This window comes from Anolis carolinensis, chromosome 4, assembly GCF_035594765.1.
Source record: "Anolis carolinensis isolate JA03-04 chromosome 4, rAnoCar3.1.pri, whole genome shotgun sequence".
NCBI classification, from domain to species: domain Eukaryota; kingdom Metazoa; phylum Chordata; class Lepidosauria; order Squamata; family Dactyloidae; genus Anolis; species Anolis carolinensis.
The window spans coordinates 161,176,309-161,195,143 of NC_085844.1; the positions used below are offsets into that span (position 1 = coordinate 161,176,309).

At 39.3% G+C, this 18,835-nt stretch overlaps 1 protein-coding gene and 1 long non-coding RNA gene across 2 annotated transcripts in view; one reads left to right on the plus strand and one right to left on the minus strand.

Annotated features, from left to right (window-relative positions):
• LOC134298347 (uncharacterized) overlaps positions 1-6,921 on the minus strand; it is a 29,544-nt gene extending 22,623 nt beyond the window's left edge. Inside the window, exon 1 of the long non-coding RNA XR_010005375.1 lies at positions 6,340-6,921. This is a non-coding gene — a long non-coding RNA (uncharacterized LOC134298347). The remainder of the gene's footprint in view (positions 1-6,339) is intronic.
• LOC100558156 (vitellogenin-1) overlaps positions 1-18,835 on the plus strand; it is a 57,781-nt gene that overhangs the window by 7,600 nt on the left and 31,346 nt on the right. Inside the window, exons 5-17 of the mRNA XM_062978127.1 lie at positions 18-179; positions 1,686-1,846; positions 3,748-3,895; positions 3,986-4,146; positions 4,249-4,414; positions 9,749-9,874; positions 11,970-12,179; positions 13,439-13,656; positions 13,737-13,837; positions 15,052-15,176; positions 17,341-17,442; positions 17,912-18,028; positions 18,257-18,443. Coding sequence (XP_062834197.1) covers positions 18-179; positions 1,686-1,846; positions 3,748-3,895; positions 3,986-4,146; positions 4,249-4,414; positions 9,749-9,874; positions 11,970-12,179; positions 13,439-13,656; positions 13,737-13,837; positions 15,052-15,176; positions 17,341-17,442; positions 17,912-18,028; positions 18,257-18,443 — 1,984 coding nt within the window. The remainder of the gene's footprint in view (positions 1-17; positions 180-1,685; positions 1,847-3,747; positions 3,896-3,985; positions 4,147-4,248; positions 4,415-9,748; positions 9,875-11,969; positions 12,180-13,438; positions 13,657-13,736; positions 13,838-15,051; positions 15,177-17,340; positions 17,443-17,911; positions 18,029-18,256; positions 18,444-18,835) is intronic.

Below are 18,835 nucleotides of genomic sequence, written 5' to 3' on the forward strand. Positions count from 1 at the left end.
TTGTTTTTGTTTTTCAGAATGGCATTGAAGGCAAGTGCAACACAACATACTTCCTGAGAAATTCGGAGAAAAATGATGAGCTCCTAGTAACCAAGTCAAAAGATTTAACTGACTGTGATGACATGGTTTTAAAGGTTGTTGGTGCTGCATATGCAATACCATGCAAGTCCTGCCAGCAGGTCAGCTCAGTGAATGTATATAATGTAGTTTTTTTTGCTTGTGCCATGAAAACTTAACTTAGTTTGCCACATCTTAGGATTTCTTTTGGGATCACTACAGGTGAGTTTGGGATCCCTTTTCTTTGCTTGTAGGATTTTTTTCCATTTAGGAATCATTTTTGGGGGTTCAATTTTTTCCCCTTTGGAATTATTTAATTTAAAATTCTACAAACTGTTTTCTTTATTTTCTAGTCTATTTTAAATCTAATCTAGTCTTCCTGCTTTCCTTTCTATTGGTTTTTAAAGTATAACTCAGTTCAGTGCAAAGTGCAGCATATGTGTGCTTTTCTGAAATCCCAAGTTGCCAGAGGGGTGCTGCTGTTGCTGTTAATTCAGTGCCAGTATTAATACAAACAACAAACAGACAACTCCCAGAAATCCCAGCCAGTTTACCAACTGTGTTGTTGTATGTCTTTCGGGCTGTGTGGCCATGTTCCAGAAGTATTTTCTCCTGACATTTCGCCCACATCAGGAGAGAATACTTCTGGAACATGGCCACACAGCCCGAAAGACATACAACAACCCTGTGATCCCGGCCATGAAAGCCTTCGACCACACAGTTTACCAGCTGTTAGGATTTCTGGGAGTAGAAGGCCAAAACATCTGGGGACCCACAGGTTGAGAATCACTGATCTAAACCAACAGGGCTCATCTTATGGAAAATCAGGGCAACAGAAAAAAAGGAAGTCTGTTTGCACAAAATAATTATATTCTTGGTTCTCTATTGTCTTTAGAAAGAAAAAGCGGTACTGTTCCATTCTCTGGGCAGAGGCCACCAGGGGCTCTAAAGAGAGACCAATCGTTCCATTTACGGAGCTGAAGTTAAAGGAGGAAAACCATTTCTCTCATTTTCGCTGGCAATGCCCTCCCCCCTTTGCATATCATAAAGGAGGGTTGTTTCTATGATGGGGACATGGGTGGGGCCAATAAGAGGAACATGGGGGGATGTTTTTCCTCCTTCAACCCATCTTTCACTCTCATAAATGGGACAATCCTTCTCTCTCTAGCGCCCCCGGTGGTCTCTGCCTGGATAATGGAACAGTACCGGAAAAGCTAAGTTAAAGTGAGAGCAGATGGTTTGCATAAATAATGTCCCAAGGGTGAATCTTTTTACTCTCCTAGTAGAATAGGGAAATACTCTTTTCTAAAACAGCTGGCTGTTGCCATTTAGGTGGGCATAATAATTATTATTTAGCTGTGTATAGAGGTGGTGTATAGAGGCAGATACACCAATAGCTGGACTTAACATAAAGCATTTTCCCATCTTCTCTTTCTTGCTAGTGCATTACCAAAGTGAAAAAGAGCTATAGAGAAAGTAGGCTTTTTTGTCACTTGGTTAAGAGAAAACTCTTGAAAGACCAGAACTGAACCTGATCCAACTATATTGTATCAGTGCTTAATTTTGGACCTCTTATAATTATACTAACATGATAATAAAATACTTTTCTATTACCTTTGTTTGTAAAGAGAAACATGAATTTCCAGGCAGCTGCGACATACAACTACACATTTAAGGATATGCAGAATGGAGACAGACAGAGGCTGCTTCTGGAAGCCAATAGCCTTGAAATACGTCAGTTTAGCCCATTCAATGAGTTAAATGGAGGAATTGCCCTAATGGAAGCCAGGTACACACCATTGTATCAGCACTAAAATGTTGAAAATTGTTTTAGTGTATGTTCCTAAATATAACTAGTCAAATGCCCTGAGACTAACCTTCAATATTTACTGTGTCCTGTTTATTCTAGAATGTCATGGATTGCTATAAATCTGAAACAGGTGGAGAAATCACCAAACCTTTTTAAGGAGAAGTTGCCAATTTCTGATTAGTTTCTTTTACATGGATAGTATTCAAAATATAACTTTAAAGCCAACACAAATATACATTCATATGAAAACCAAATATTGTTATACTAGCAGTAAAATAATTTGAAACATGAAAATATCCTGATGGGGGGGATCTGGGAAACAATAATGAATGGATCTCTTGGGGCCAAAATACATGTGACATTAGTCATGTGTTTAAAGAAGAGTGCATATCCTGGGTTCGTTGGCATGCTAGGAAAATATTCACAGGCTATAGCATGTGATTTCTAAACAGAACAGCGACCCATGCCAGTTTTCTCAGCAGGTTTCACCAAATTTCATTTCTTTCTATACATAAAAGTGAAGTTTATGTGAATAGCTTGTACAAATTCATCCATGAATCAGGAACTTAATGGCAATAATATGGATAACTACACAGTTAAAATCAGATCTATATATGGGCCTGAATTCTGATGGGTCAACCTCAATCAAAGGAAAACCACTGTATCAATTAAACCAACACACAACTAAATCCCATGGATTCAATAAATCTTCTCTAATTCAGAGTAACCTTTGGACAGACTTCTATAAATGTTATACATATATGATTGCACCTTTTGACCATTCTATAACTGGATGTAATTTGTGTTCATCCAAGCAGAGTTCCAAGATCCAACTATTCCAATGCGAAATAGACCAAAGTGTTAACTCACCATTCAAATACCAATCCATGAGTATTCTATTTGCCATTAACAAACATGATTTGATCAATTCATTGTAAATTATTGGATAGCGTATAACTGTTTGTCAGTGTCTTTATTCAATGTGCATTCTCCATTGCAAAATGAGAGGGACACTAGAGGCTCTTCCACACAGCCATACAACCCAGAATATCAAGGCAGATAATCCACAATATCTGCTTTGAATTAGAATATCTGAGTCCACACTGTCATATAATCCAGTTCAATGTGGATTTTATAAATCTGCGTGGAAGGACCATTGAACATACACAGAAGGTGCAATAGTTAATCATTGTGATTAATATGAATGTAGATTTATACTACACAAGCACAATGTATACCATCATGTTTGAGAGGATCAGCAAATATTTGTGGCTTAACAATCAGACCCAGAGCACAATTTACTACTTTACCTTTTTTTTAAAAGTCTCCTTTGAAAAATGCTGAGTAGCACTAAATTGATTGTGGTAATAATAATAATAATAATAATAATAATAATTTTATTTTTATATCCTGCTTCCATCTCTCCGAAGGGACTTGGGACGGCTCACATGGGGACAAGCCCGAACAACATCATTAAAATATAGCACAGAATTCATAAAAACAACATCATAATATACAAAATAGCACACAAAATAACACAGTATAAACGCCATCGAGCCAAACACTGGCCTGAAAAAAACAATTTTGAGGGGCATAGCAGAACTAGTGCAATTCAGTTGCAAGGACAGTGCTAATAGATAAAGTGCCGGAGCCATATGATGAAATTGGGGGTGGAGGGCAATGTAAAATTGAGCCTTATATCTCTGTTAAAGTGTGAGGGCTAGACTTAAGCCATGGCCAGGCCAAGCTTATCTGGGGGGCTGCCTAATCAAAAGCACAGCAGAACATCCAGGTTTATTATAGCAAAATTCTAGAGATAGAAACATTTCCCATCATCTACAGTACTTTGTTTGAAATTTCATTCAATGTTTCATCTACAGCCAGAGAATGGTATTCACTGGTTCCCAGGAACGCTTGCCCACTATACCTAATGACTTGAAGACATATGGGTCACTTGCATACAGTTTTAAAGGTGAACTTCCTTCACTTCCTATCCAGTTACTGAAAATCAAGAATCGAGAAAAAGAGGTAACACAGAGATTCAACTATAGACAGGATTCTTTAGCCAAGACCTGAAAGAGTATTTGACAGGCTACTTTTTATCTTTCTTTTGAACAGATTGAAGATATATTACAATACTTGGCAGGCCACTCAAATGAGAAGTTTCCAGTTGACGCTCCAATAAAAATTTTACAGCTTGTACAACTTTTCCGCACAGCAGATGACATCGATTATTTTGACTCATTCTTTAAACGATACTCTAACCAGCCAGCATACAGGTAAGAGGATATAGGATGTGCTTTTACAATTTGAAAAATATAGCTGAATGGTATGAACTAGTTCTCAGAGTGCTGATGTGACTGCTGCTTCTTTGCCTACAGGAGGGTAATCTTGGACTTAATTCCTGCTGTTGGCAATCCAGTTGCGATTAGATTCCTAAGGAATAAAATGGAACATGGAGAACTGACCAACTTTGAAATATCACACACACTGCTTGTATTCTTCCATTTCTGCAATGCTTCTCAAGAAGTATTAGATGAAGCAATGGTAAAGTGCATTGACATTTTTTATTTGGGGACTTTTCTTTTTATCTTTGACTAGCTTGGGGTCCCGGCGGTGCCCGGGTTATTTGAGAATGGAATTGTTTGCCTTTGTTCCAAGTTTAGTCTCGATTCAGTGTCAGTTGTCTTCAATTGGTATGGGTGAACTACAACTCCCATATGTAAGTCCATGGTCCATCCCCCTCCAAATAGCGCCAGGATGTAAAGTAGGTCATGGGGATGCAATGTGTCAAGTTTGATCTTGATCAGTCATTGGTGTGGGTTGCAGTGGTCTGAAGAAGTGAGTGAAGGTACTGTAAATCCCATCTTCCCTGGTCAGTTGTTTCCTCAAACGGCAGGAGGACTTAAAGCTGGCCACATTGCACTTGTGTGTCAAGTTTGGTACAGTTTCATCATTCATGGGCATCACAGTGGTCTGTGGGAGGTGAATTGGATGAAGGTACTGGAAATCCCATCATCCTTGGTGCATTCTCCTGCAAACCACACCAGGACATAAATGGTGTCACATTGCACCTGTGTGTCAAGTATGGTACTGTTTCATCTTTCATGGGTATCACAGTGGTCCATGGGAGGTGAATTGGGTGAGGGTACTGCAAATCCCATCATCCATGGCCCACCCTGCGCCAAACTGGACCAGGGTGTAAAGGGGGCCACATTGCACCTGTGTGTCAAGTATGGTACAGTTTCATCATTCATGGGAATCACAGTGGCCTGTGGGAGGTGAATTGGATGAAGGTACTGCAAATCCCATCGTCCTTGGTCCATCCTCCCCCAAACTGCTGCAACATATAAAGTGTGTCATTTGGGATATATATACCAGATTTGGTTCAGTTCTGTCATATGTAGCAGTTGCTGTGGTCTCAAGAAGCGAGTGAAGGTACTGCATGTCCCATCTGTGTGCCAAATTTGGTCCAGTTCCGTCACTGGTGGGCATCGCAGTGGTCTGTGGGAATCGTAGCGATTGAAAGTACTACATATCCCATCACCCATGGTCCATCATCCTGCAAACGGCACCAGGACATAAAGCGCATCATGGGGTAGGCTCTCTGGAATTGTGGGAGTTGGAATCCAAAACACCTGCCCAAGTTGGCCCATGCCTGGTTTAAAGGCCCCAAAGGCCATCTAGTCGAACCCCTTTCTGCCATGGAGGAAGACACCATCCAAGCCTTCCCGACAGATGGCCATCTAGTCATAAATACGATTGGGAGATAGAGAGAGTCCTAGATTTGAAAGGGGTCTCTGAAGGTCATCCAGTCCAGCCCCTTCTGCTGTAAAGGAAGACATCATCCAAGCCCTCCTGACAGATGGCCATCCAGTCATACATACGATTGGGAGATAGATAGAGTCCTAGATTTGAAAGGGGTCTTTGAAGGTCATCCAGTCCAGCCCCTTCTTCCACAAAGGAAGAGACCATTCAAGCCCTCCCGACAGAAGGTCATTCCAACCATACATACCATTGAGACATTTATTTATTTATGTATTTATTTAATTCTGATATTTCTCCCCGCCTTTCTGCAATGGACCCAAAGTGGCTTGCAAGGTCATTAAGCCACGTGCTAACATCCACTATATAAATAAAACATAAAAGTAATGTCAAGCAATAGTAGTATAAATAAGAAATAGCAGGGTTCAGTGGGGCAGGTGAACTACAACTCCCATATGCAAGTCCATCATCCATGGTCCATCCCACTCCAAACAGGGCCCGGATGTATAGTAGGCCATGGAGTCTGTATGTGTCAGGCCTGTTAGAGTGAGTAGGCCAAAGCCTGCTCTGTGGTAGTTTTTTGCCTCAGTAAAAACTGGGGGGGGGGGGGGGGGGGAGTAAACGATCCTTAAAAGGAAAGAATAAAAAGATAGTCATTATTTTCTCTTTAGTCTGCTGTGAATAGTATTTACGTACTGCCGCCTTACCTTGTTGAAGGAGAGTGCTGTATCCAAAAGACACAGGCAAAAGCTGCTCTGTTTGGAACCATGTGGAACAGGGAAGATGGCTGCCTCTTTTGCGGCCTAGCACAATGGAGCCAGGCTGCAAGGCCTGAAACGTGTTAGCAAAATGATCAAAGGAGGCTTGGATTGGGGCTTTGGGGGCTAGAAGTGTTCATAAGCATATCGTTAAAAAGATAATAACAATGTTCTCTGCTGTCTTTTGAGGCAAGTAGGGCCTTACAAAGAAGTTGAAAGCTGAGGCAAGATGGCGTCTTCCTTTTCGGCCTAGCAGCGAGGGGCCAGCCTGGAAGGCCTTAAACATGTCAGCAGAGGGGCCAAAGGGGGCCATCCGTTGTCAGTGGGTTCATGGGGTGATGTGTGTCAGGTTTGGTCCAGGTCCGGCCTTTCTGGTGGTGGCAGTGGTGTTTTGGATTACCAAAGTGTAGGCCGAGGCTGTTAACTCTCCCAGAGCTAGCATCGTTCTGAGGAGAGAAGTAGGCCGAACGAAGCCAGTTGGTAGTAGTTTTTCTCTCAGCGATCCCAGTGGCCTGTGAAAGTGGAGGCCAATCAGAGCTGGCCCATATTCCGGCTGGCCAATTAGAAAGCTGATCCATATTCTGCGAGGCCAATCAAAACACGAGCACATATTCCGCCAGGCCAATCAAAACGCTGATACATACTCCGATTTCACTTTTATCTATATATATAAAATGATAAAGTTGTTTGCGCAGTGACTATAACAACAAAACTAAACATCCCAGAAATACGAAATTTGGCAACACAATGCAAAAGGCTTGCCTCCAGGTTACAACAACACAACCACACCACAAAACCACAATCCAGACCCACAAAACTCACAACAACGCATCATGCGATAACAACACAACTAAACGCCCCAGAAATACAAAACTTGGCAACACAATGCAAAAGCCTTGCCTCCCAGTTGTAACAACACAACCACACCACAAAACCACACAGGACCCACAAAACTCACAACAACGCATCGTGACTATGACAACACAACTAAACGCCCCGTAAATACAAAACTTGGCAACACAACGCAAAAGCCTTCCCTCCAGGTTGTAACAACACAACCACACCAAAAAACCACAATTCGGACCCATAAAACTCACAACAATGCATCGTGACTATAACAACACAACTAAACGCCCCAGAAATACGAAACATGGCACACAACTAAATGCCCCAGAAATATAAAACTTAACAACACAACGCAAAAGCCTTGCCTCCCGGTTGTAACAACACAACCACACCACAAAACTACAATCCGGATCCACAAAACTCACAACAATGCATCATGACTATAACAACACAACTAAACGTCCCAGAAATACGAAACTTGGCACACAACTAAACGCCCCAGAAATATAAAACTTGACAACACAACACAAAAGCCTTTTCTCCCGGTTGTAACAACACAACTACACCACAAAACCACAATCCGGACCCACAAAACTCACAACAACGCATAGTGACTATAACACAACAAAACGCTCCAGAAATACAAAATTTGACAACACAACGCAAAAGCCTTGCCTCCCAGTTGTAAGAACACAACCACAACACAAAACCACAATCTGGACCCACAAAACTCACAACAACGCATCATAACTATAACAACACAACTAAACGCCCCAGAAATACAAAACTTGGCAAAACAATGCAAAAGCCTTGCCTCCCGGTTGTAACAACACAACCACACCACAAAACCACACCGGACCCACAAAACTCACAACAACGCATCATGACTATAACAACACAACTAAACGCCCCAGAAATACGAAACTGGGCAACACAACACAAAAGCATTCCCTCCCGATTGTAACAACACAACCACACCACAAAACCACAATCCGGACCCACAAAACTCACAACAATGCATCGTGACTATAACAACACAACTAAACGCCCCAGAAATACAAAACTTGGCACACAACTAAACGACCCAGAAATACAAAACTTCGCAACACAACACAAAAGCCTTGCCTCTCAGTTATAACAACACAACCACACCACAAAACCACAATCCAGACCCACAAAACTCACAACAACGCATTGTGACTATAACAAATACAACATTTGACAACACAACTCATCCACCTCCCCAATCCCTACATTCACACTTGGCCTCCAAAAAAACAATTACAATAATAACAATGACAACAACAACAACAATAAGAATCAACACCATCACAGGCAAGAAAGAGCCAGGCACTGAGGCTGAGAGGCCAGTCAGTGCTACACTGGGCCTCCAAAAAACAATACAGTAGCATCTAACTTATCCAACCTTCATAATCACAACAACAACAATAATAATAAACACCTACACAGGCAAAACAAAAAAAGACTATTGTACCACAATAAAAATATAAACCGCACTCAGCAGAATCAGACATTACAATTAACAACAAACCAAAGACAACAGGGATCTCAAGCAATTATCAATCAACACAAAAATTGAAGAAGGTAACAGACTTCAAATACTACTACTAATGTGAGTATAAAGAAGGGTGGAGTTCACAGCATCAATACAACCTAATGTAGACTGACCAACACCACCAGACTAAGCCACAGCAACGCGTGGCCGGGCACAGCTAGTTATATATATAGATGGATATTACGAGTAACTACATGTAATTGCTATTGCAAACCGCCTTGGGTCTTCAAAAAAGGTGGTATAGAAATGTCCCAAATACTTTTTTTCATGTCAGGAGCAACTTGAGAAACTGCAAGTCGCTTCTGATGTAAGGGAATTGGCTGTCTGCAAGGACATTGCCCAGGGGATGCCCAGATGTTTTGATGTTATCACCATCCTTCTGGGAGGCTTCTCTCATGTCCCCACATGGGCAGCTGGAGCTGACAGAGGGAGCTCATCCACACTCTCCCCAGATTCGAACCAGCAACCTTTAGGTCAGCAACCCAACCTTCAGGTCAGCAGTCCTGCCGGCACAAGAGTTTAATCCTTTGCGCCACCGGGGGCTCCTTAATAAATAAATAAAATGACTAAAACTGATGTTTTTAAAAAGCAAAACACATGTAGCGGGACTTCGGAATCTGACAGCAGGTACAGTCAAAGAGTTAAAAATATAACTGTCTATCCTTGGCAGGGGTAGGAGAATTATGTCCCAAAGCCATCTCTACAGAGACCCTTGAAGTCCTTAGATCCCCCTCCCCTCTAATGCTTTTCCCTACAATGCTTACCCTTTTTTGATGCTAAACAGCATAACAGTTATGGATGTCTCTCCTTAAACACTGAGTCCAGTCTGTATTGCTTTTTCCACTGAGTTTGTTATGTCTGCACAAAATGCTTGCTTTGAATTTGTTTCTTCCTTTTCATGATTAATTGGAGCAACAACTGACTTTTTTCCCACAGATCATTGTGACAGATGTTCTTAAAGGTCCCGAAAGTGCCTATCGCAGAGTTATCACCCTTGGCTATGGATCATTACTTAACAGATACTGCTCTCCCTTAAATGTGTGCCCTGACAAGTATCTCAAGGTATAGGTCTGGATTTTCATTACATGCCATAATAATGCAAGTGGAACATTAAATAAAACAAGGGGAGGATGCAAAAATATTTCAATAAACCTTCTTCTTCTTCTTCTTCTTCTTCTTCTTCTTCTTCTTCTTATCATCATCATCATCATCATTAATCACCCCACCTTTCTCCCAAAACTGGGGCTCAAATTGGGTTTGTCATTGTGTGTCTTCAAGTCCTTTCTCATTTTAGGGCCTTTCCACATAGTCATATAATTCAGAATATCAAGGCAGAATAACCCACAATATCTGCTTTGAACGGGGTTATCTGAGTCCACACTGCTATATATCCCAATTCAAAGCAGATATTGTGGGATTTTATTCAGCTCTGTGGGAGGGGCCTTAGAGAGACAAAAGTAAACCAATCATGAGGTTTTTCAGAAAGGGTTGCCTTGCCTTAGCCTTCTTCTGAACCTGAGGGATTGTAACTTGTTCAGGGTCAGCCAGTGGATTTCCAAGGCTTAGTGAAGATTAAAACCCTGGTCTCTAGACAATTCTATCTATCTATCTATCTATCTATCTATCTATCTATCTATATTAAAACATGAGCATTAAAGAACTATCCACAATATGAAAAAAATCAAAATTGCACTGAAAAAACTAATTAACATAGTTCAATTTAAAATGGCACTGCATCCTCAGCCATTTTCTATAATAGCCTTCTGTTTTAGAAGCTTATCAGACTAAAAGGCATTTAGCTTATTGACGAAAGAACAACAAGGAGTGGGTAATTCTGACCTCTATAGGAAATGTGTTCCAGAGCCTAAAGGTGTGTCTCTGCCAATTCTGTTGTGCTGGTAGTGGGTCAGAGAGGAGGGATTTTCGAGATGATCTCAGGATCTGGCAGGCTCATACAGGGAAATAACAGTTTGCCAGATACCATGGATCTGATGTATCTGAAAATTTCTCAGAATACCAACACACCAAAAGTTTACTTAAGCAATCATATACCATTTCTAACAGGCATTTGTACTTAATATTCTTAAAAGATCTTTTAACTTAACATTTTTCTGCATTATTGAAAGGAACATAGCACCATATATCCATTAATCTGTGGCAGTATATAGTATGAAACATTGCCTAATAGGGAGACATTTATCAAAAATACATAACAAATCAGCATCCCTGTCAGTACATCCAATGGTTATAATTTTATTTTACATCAATTTCTTCAAATTATATGGAATATAAGATGCTATTGCACATTGACATTCAAAATAGGGTGACAACTAAAGCTAAATCTTTCCTAGAAGTTCCTTTTAACATTTCTAAAAATATCACATCTCATGTTTCCTGAACAAGCTGTATTCCCCTAAGAATATATTCACATTTGCTTGATTTAAAGGAAAGAGAATGGCATCAGGGGCGTTGGTGACTGTCCATCCACATGATGTATCTTGAAAATAGATTAGCATATCATATTGTATAAAATCATGGCCAGAGGTTAAACTACATGGCTCTTGTGGTTCCTTCCAACTAAATTATTCTATGATTTTTCTTCATTGTCAGACAGCAAAAATAACTTCCTTGTATGGAATTGCATTTGACATTTGACTTTCATTCTTTTATTTAATATCCCACTTTTCTATCAAAGAGATACTTTCTTTAAAAGACAAATATCATAGCAGTCTGTAAGACTACATCATATTAACTACCAGTAGCTTAACAATGTGCAATTATGAATGTATTATTAGCAAAGCATGGCAATTGAATGGAATGAATGGGAAAGTAATTCTACTGGAATATATGCAATGTATAGACAAAATCTGGTGGATCAAGAAAGCTTTGACCCTGAGCTTGCAAGTCTTGGGCAGGGCTGTTGATGAGAAAGTAACATGGGCATCTCTCATTCATAGTTTTACCATAAGTTGAAATGGATTTGAATGCAGTTAACACAAAATAGACAAATTCATAATGTCTATGCCACTACTTATGGGTCTTTATGTGTGGTGGTTTTTCCATGCCAAATCTTTTTACTGATATGTGCTCATCTTTCTAGATTTCTGCCATACCTCTTCCACAACTCATTCCACTTTTATTCACTTCTTTTTTATAGCCGCTGACTGATTTTGCAACAAAAGCAACAGAATCATCTGATATAGAAGGAATTATTCTCGCTCTTAAATTCTATGGAAATGTGGGTCATCTAGCTGTCTTGAAGCCAATTATGAAATTCATCCCAAATTCTCCATCGTTTATTGATGTTAGAGTTCCTACAAATGCAATAATGGCTCTAAGAAATATTGGCAGGAAAGACCCAGTAAGGGTAAGTTGGGAATAATTGAAGAACATCATTATACATACTTATTAGTTACACTTGGTCTAGCACACAATTATTGTCTAACCCTTAATTATTTGTCCTCTGAAAACACTACAGAGGGATAACAGGAAAATACATCTAGTCAAAGCTAAACATAAGTTCGTTTTGCACCTCCTGGACCAAAATAAGAGGACCGAAGCTCAATTGTGCTCCGATATTCACATTCTACCAATTTTCTAGTCAAATTCTCCCAACAAACATTCATAAAGAAACTTGCATTTCAAAGGAAGGTGCACACAAAAAACTGTGTCTATTAGTGTAGTGAGAAAGATTATGCTATGTTAAATCACTTTCCAAAATGTGTGTGTGTGCATGTGTGCAAATAGAAAGGGAGAGAGAAAATTAATATACAAAAGTATGTGTCTTAGAAAAGAAATGCTCACAGTAAAGATGTTTATAAAAAGGTATTAATGGAAATAATGGAAATTATTTTCAAAAATAAATAGGAAATAGAATAAAGAAAATTGCTGAAAGAAAAAAGGTATTTAAGAAAAGAAGTGTACAAGTCAGGCATGTAGCCGGGGGGGGGGGGGCTTAAGGGGCTTCACCCCCCCTCCCCAAATTCTCAGGGCGGTCAGCGAGAAAGCCTTACTGGTACATGGAAGTGTATATGTTAAGAAGACTGTATATAATCATGTGAACATTGAGAAGTGTGCATGAAAAGGAGTACCCATTTTCAAACTGTCTTTTTAAAAAAAAAATGGAATTTGATATGTACCAATATGAAGTGAAAAGCTGGAAACAGTTTAAGCAGAACTTAAACTGACAGATCCACACATCTCTAGCATGAATAGCCTCATGAGGATTTAATAGGAAGAAGCACAAGATATTCTTGTATCCCCATTTTGACACTTTAAATGTGATGGTCCATGTAGAGATTTCTGCATTTAGAATCACATATATCTTACAGTGAGGAGATGTATAGTGCCGCTTTGGATATTTGCTCTATGGTTGTGTGTGTGTCTGTGTGTGAGAGAGACAGAGATTCCCGAGTATATTTTCTGGCTATTTCCTATTAAGAATTCCATAACAAAAGAGACAGAGCTAAGGTCTTACACAGTAATTTACAGGAGCAGTTAGAGTGGGCTTTTCAATACAAAGAAGCAGAGGAGGGCCTAGATCGTTCCTGAATAGGTTGTATTGAAAGGGCTTTTGGATGGAAAAAATAGGAGAAAAAATTGATCCTTCTCATGTGTTTTACATAGATCCAAGGAACTGCTCTTCAAATAATCCTGAACTACAAGATTAATGCTGAATTCCGAGCTCTTGCTTCCATGGTGTTGATTGAATCCAAACCATCGCTTCCTTTGTTGATGACTTTGGCTAATTCTATGTTGAACGAACCCAGCATGCAGGTGGAAAATTTTGTCTACACTCAGCTCAGTGCAATGGCCAGAATGAAAACTCCTAGTTTTCACGAGATGTAAGTCATATAAGAATTTTGAATTGTTTTCAAATGAATGACATACAATAAGCAGAATCACATATCATGCATTTTTTTAGGGCTTCTGCCAGCAGAGCGGCTCTCAAAGTACTGGGCAGGAAAATCCAACAGTCAGCAGGTTATCGATTTAGCCGAATATTCCTCTTGGGCACTTTCAGAGGTAAGAAATTGTTTTTTAATTCCAAACAGTGTTTATTACTTCCAATGTTACAGTGTCTTAAAACTAAAAGGAATTTCATGAATTAAAAAATAAAAATTGTTTGCTTAAATACCTTAAAATGCATCTGTTGCCCATGTATAATTTAACAGCTTAGCACCACAAGGGTCCCATTATTTTAAAAGTCTACTGGTCTCCACCTAAGAATTATGTGTAATGAAGTACTAAAACATAATCTCTGTGTTAAAAGAGAGTGGGGAATCTTATAACTTACAGATGGAAGGAAGGCACACATTGTCCACTCAAATCTCTATTCTCTTTACTGCTCTAAACACTTAATGATACTTGTTAATTCTTTAAAAATGTGTTTCGTGTGTCAGGCCCAACAATTCAGTAGCCAGGTTTATATATTTAGTGACTTTGTCCTCTAACCAAAGTTGACCTAATGGAAAATGGACAGGGGTGGGGTAATAACATCACCAAAAACCTTATATGAAATCTCCCTTAAGAATATAGAACAAGATAAAGGGCTTTCAAAAAGCCTATTTTTAAAAAATCAATTTCAAAGATTTCAAAGCCACTTTCAGAATAAACCGTCCCACGGTACTAAGCAACAATGTAAACCATAAAATATGAAATAAGACCCACAATGAAAAAAAAATGGCAAAAATTATGTCTGCTGAAACTTAATATTCCTCATATTTTCAGCTGTTTTATCCAATCATACATTGTTTGATCCCTACCTTGAATGTGGATATATTTATTTTTATGTTTTTGCTGTACTGCTAGTCCTATGCCTAGGTTATCTACAAACTGGAATATTTTCCACACTTATAGGCACTTACTTTATAATGAACTGTTACTGAACAATTAGCACCATTTCATTTGGCATTCCACAATTTATTATCAGACATGTTTATCTGGTTAAGAGTTATTGGAGACACTAATCTATAGCTAACCTCTGTACTGAGAATATTAATCTTCAGGATTCCATTACATTGGCCCATGTCAGTTAAAGTGATGTCAAACTTCACTAATTCTTCAATGTAGATGCACTAACAGTAGACTGATTTTGTTTTACAGTTTTTCACATACTGCTTTTTACATGGGATTCAGGGCGTTTTCATAAGGTATTATGAAAACATATACTGAACGGAGTATATATTCTGCAGTTTCAATCACTGGTCAAACTTGTTGTGATTTCTTTGTCTTTGCAGAATCTCTTATGGCTGCTATGGGGGCTAAATTTGTCTTCATTCATAAAGATGGGAGCATGCTCCCATTCATAGCAATAGCCGGATTCAGGACAGATTTTCTTGGCCATATCCTTTTTCCTTTGGAAGTAAGTGGGCATTTACACAATTTACCTCTGCTCTGAAACAAATATTAATACTCATACATGCCTTCTTTCTACTCTTTCATCTCACATTCCATTAATTACCAAGGTTAGCAATAAACAAGTCTGTCATGGTGCAAAGCTCTACAGCCAGGCTATTTTGGCTTCCTATCCCTATAATGCACTATATTTTTGCAAAAATATTATTTTTGCTAGCTACATCTATAGGTATCACATAGTTTGCCTCTCATGTACTGTGGCTTTCTTTCCAATATTAAGAGTCATGGTTAAATGGATGTGGATTAGAGATGGACCTACTGGTAGAATTGATGTCACCACTTTATATGCTATGGAATCATAGAAGCTGTTGTCTTATATGGTTTTTAGCCTTCTCTGCTAAATTGTGTTGGTGTTTCACTAAACTACAGCTCCAAAAATTTCATAGCATTGAACAGTGGAGGGTCAAAGTGGTGCCAAACTGCATTAATACAAAAGTGCAAATGGAAATGGTGTGAGGCCAACAAAGGTTCTCTTTAACATCTTTATTAACGACTTAGACGAAGGGCTAGAAGGCACGATCATCAAGTTTGCAGATGACACCAAACTGGGAGGGATAGCCAACACTCCAGAAGACAAGAGCAGAATTCAAAACGATCTTGACAGACTAGAAAGATGGGCCAAAACTAACAAAATGAAGTTCAACAGGGATAAATGCAAGATACTTCATTTCGGCAGAAAAAATGGAATGCAAAGATACAGAATGGGGAAGCCTGGCTAGACAGCAGTACATGTGAAAAAGATCTTGGGGTCCTTGTGGACAACAAGTTAAACATGAGCCAGCAATGTGATGCGGCTGCTAAGAAAGCCAATGGGATTCTGGCCTGCATCAATAGGGGTATAGCGTCTAGATCCAGGGAAGTCATGCTACCCCTCTATTCTGCCTTGGTCAGACCACACCTGGAATACTCTGTCCATTTCTGGGTACCGGAGTTGAAGGGAGATGTTGACAAGCTGGAATGTGTCCAGAGGAGGGCAACTAAAATGATCAAAGGTCTGGAGAACAAGCCCTATGAGGAGAGGCTTAAAGAACTGGGCATGTTTAGCCTACAGAAGAGAAGGCTAAGAGGAGACATGATAGCCATGTACAAATATGTGAAGGGAAGTCATAGGGAGGAGGGAGCAAGCTTGTTTTCTGCTGCCCTGCAGACTAGGACGCGGAACAATGGCTTCAAACTACAGGAAAGGAGATTCCACCTGAACATCAGGAAGAACTTCCTCACTGTGAGAGCTGTTCGGCAGTGGAACTCTCTCCCCCGGACTGTGGTGGAGGCTCCTTCTTTGGAAGCTTTTAAACAGAGGCTGGATGGCCATCTGTCGGGGGTGCTTTGAATGCGATTTCCTGCTTCTTAGAGGGGGGTTGGACTGGATGGCCCATGAGGTCTCTTCCAACTCTACTATTCTATGATTCTATGATTCTAAGGATCTGGGCTTCTTCTTCACCAGTGATCCCTTCACCTGCCTGGTCAGGCAAGAAAACAGATGAAGGGCCAACTGGGGAAGCCCCACCTTTGGCCCACGAGCCACATGTGGTGTAGATCTGCTTTAAAAAAATATCTGAAAACTGGAGCAGATTCACTGCTTTGCCAATATGGAAACCACAAGTGATTACAATACTGATGAACCTAGAGTGTGTTAGTTTATTTCAGAAATCAATCTCACTCAGGGTTTTTTTTAAAAAAATATAGTAATTCTCTAATCCCAAATTTGATTTAAAAATAGATTGTATATAACCTTTTATTCTAACAGTTATATTTAAATTAAGTGCTTCTGTGTGATTCTTGAACACACACAGAGGTATTAAAATGCACGTATTCATTGCAATCCTGTGCACAGTAACCTGAAAACAAGATGCAGGAAATGATAGTGGTTTTACATTTGAGGCTGTATCTATACTGCCATATAATCCAGTCCAAATCAGATAATCTGGATTCAGAAATTGGATTATATGGCAGTGTAGATGGAGCATGTATAAATACAGCCATGCATAGGTAAATTGGAAATGTAACTGATGAACTTGTTTAAAGAGTAAAATAATGAAAACATCCAGTGATTTAACTTATATGGAATATTGAAAGTCTTTTTTGTTATTTTATTTTACCTTTCAACATAGGTTGGCATTACAAATACAAAGTTATCTGATATCTTAGATAGGATGTATGGAAGAGGCAAAGATGGCAATGTACCCAGTGATCTAAATGATCTTCTCAAACCGGTAAGTGACCAGCATATAAACAAAAAAACTTTAGTAGGAATTAATCATACCAATGCCATGAGAATTTAAAGCCCTGAGATGAGGTACTCCCCTATACCAGTCTGCCGATTCCCTAAGATCTTTATGTGACCAAGCATATATGGCTGAGTCACAAAAGAAAGACCTAGACTGTGGTCATAAAATCTCTCCCTGATCTGGAAGGTTTCTTTGTTTCCTTTCCATTTTCTTTGATACTTAGAAGCAACTGTAAGATATTCAAAAAACAAATCACCTACTAGGTTAAGACTTCTTTTGTGAATGTTCCTAAACCTACTTTTTTTAAAACCTGTTTTTCCTGTTTATTTTTGCTGGTTATTTTGATTAATATATATTAGATTTTATTATTTTTGACAGTTTTGGTTACATGATGCCATATAGTTGAAATAATAAAGGAATATCCCAATAAGATTCTGCATCTTGTCACCCACAGTTCTCTAATCAGCAAACGGCTCGTGGATTATCTATTGGAGAAGGATATATAAAAATGTTTGGCCAAGAAATCATGAGTGGGCCCTTCAAAACTGACATGATCCGTGAACTACTTCAGGTGACTTTTGGCATCACTGACAGATTAATGATCAAAACCTTGAATGTACAATTCCCTTTTTTGTTCTCTCTGTTGATAATTCTTTAAGGATGTAATGCAGTGTAAATTTTATCAGCAATATTTATTAACATACTGATGATATCTTTCTGGGAGACATCCACTGCCATAAAGTGTGTCATATTTCAATTACCATTACAGTATTTAAATATGCCCAATATATCATTGCAGGGATACCAAGGAACAACACCATTTCCCTTGACACAGCAAATTTTGGATACCCTTAAAATTCACAACACCCTTCAGTGGGACAAGAATTTGATGTCTGCAGAAATCCATCGTGCTGTGCCTACCTGTACTGGTCTCCCATGGCAAATCAGCTTGGTTCATGTCTGTAACACACAACTGGTTGGAAATGGTAAGGCAATGGAATATTAACTCCCAGATAGTGATTCACAAGAGCTTCACAGCCAAGATCCTGCATTAGGAGATATATCATAAAGTTCTGTCCTGATGGAATGATGAAATGTCTCCTTTTCAGCACCCTGCATACACACACACTGCTATTGACTGACTGGTGGGAGGACAGCATAGAAAGATCAAGCAGTGTTCCTGTATTTAGATGCACACCAAAGATACCCTCTTCCAAGACCTCCTAGGAGGTCCCCCATGTAGGAATATTTAGTATCTATAACAAGCAGGGTATGGCAGCTCTAGTGTAATATGAGTATGTGATACAAATAAAAGTAATTGCTCTAGATAATACATATTCTTATTGGTTGAGTAAATCCATTTTAGGAAAGGAATGTA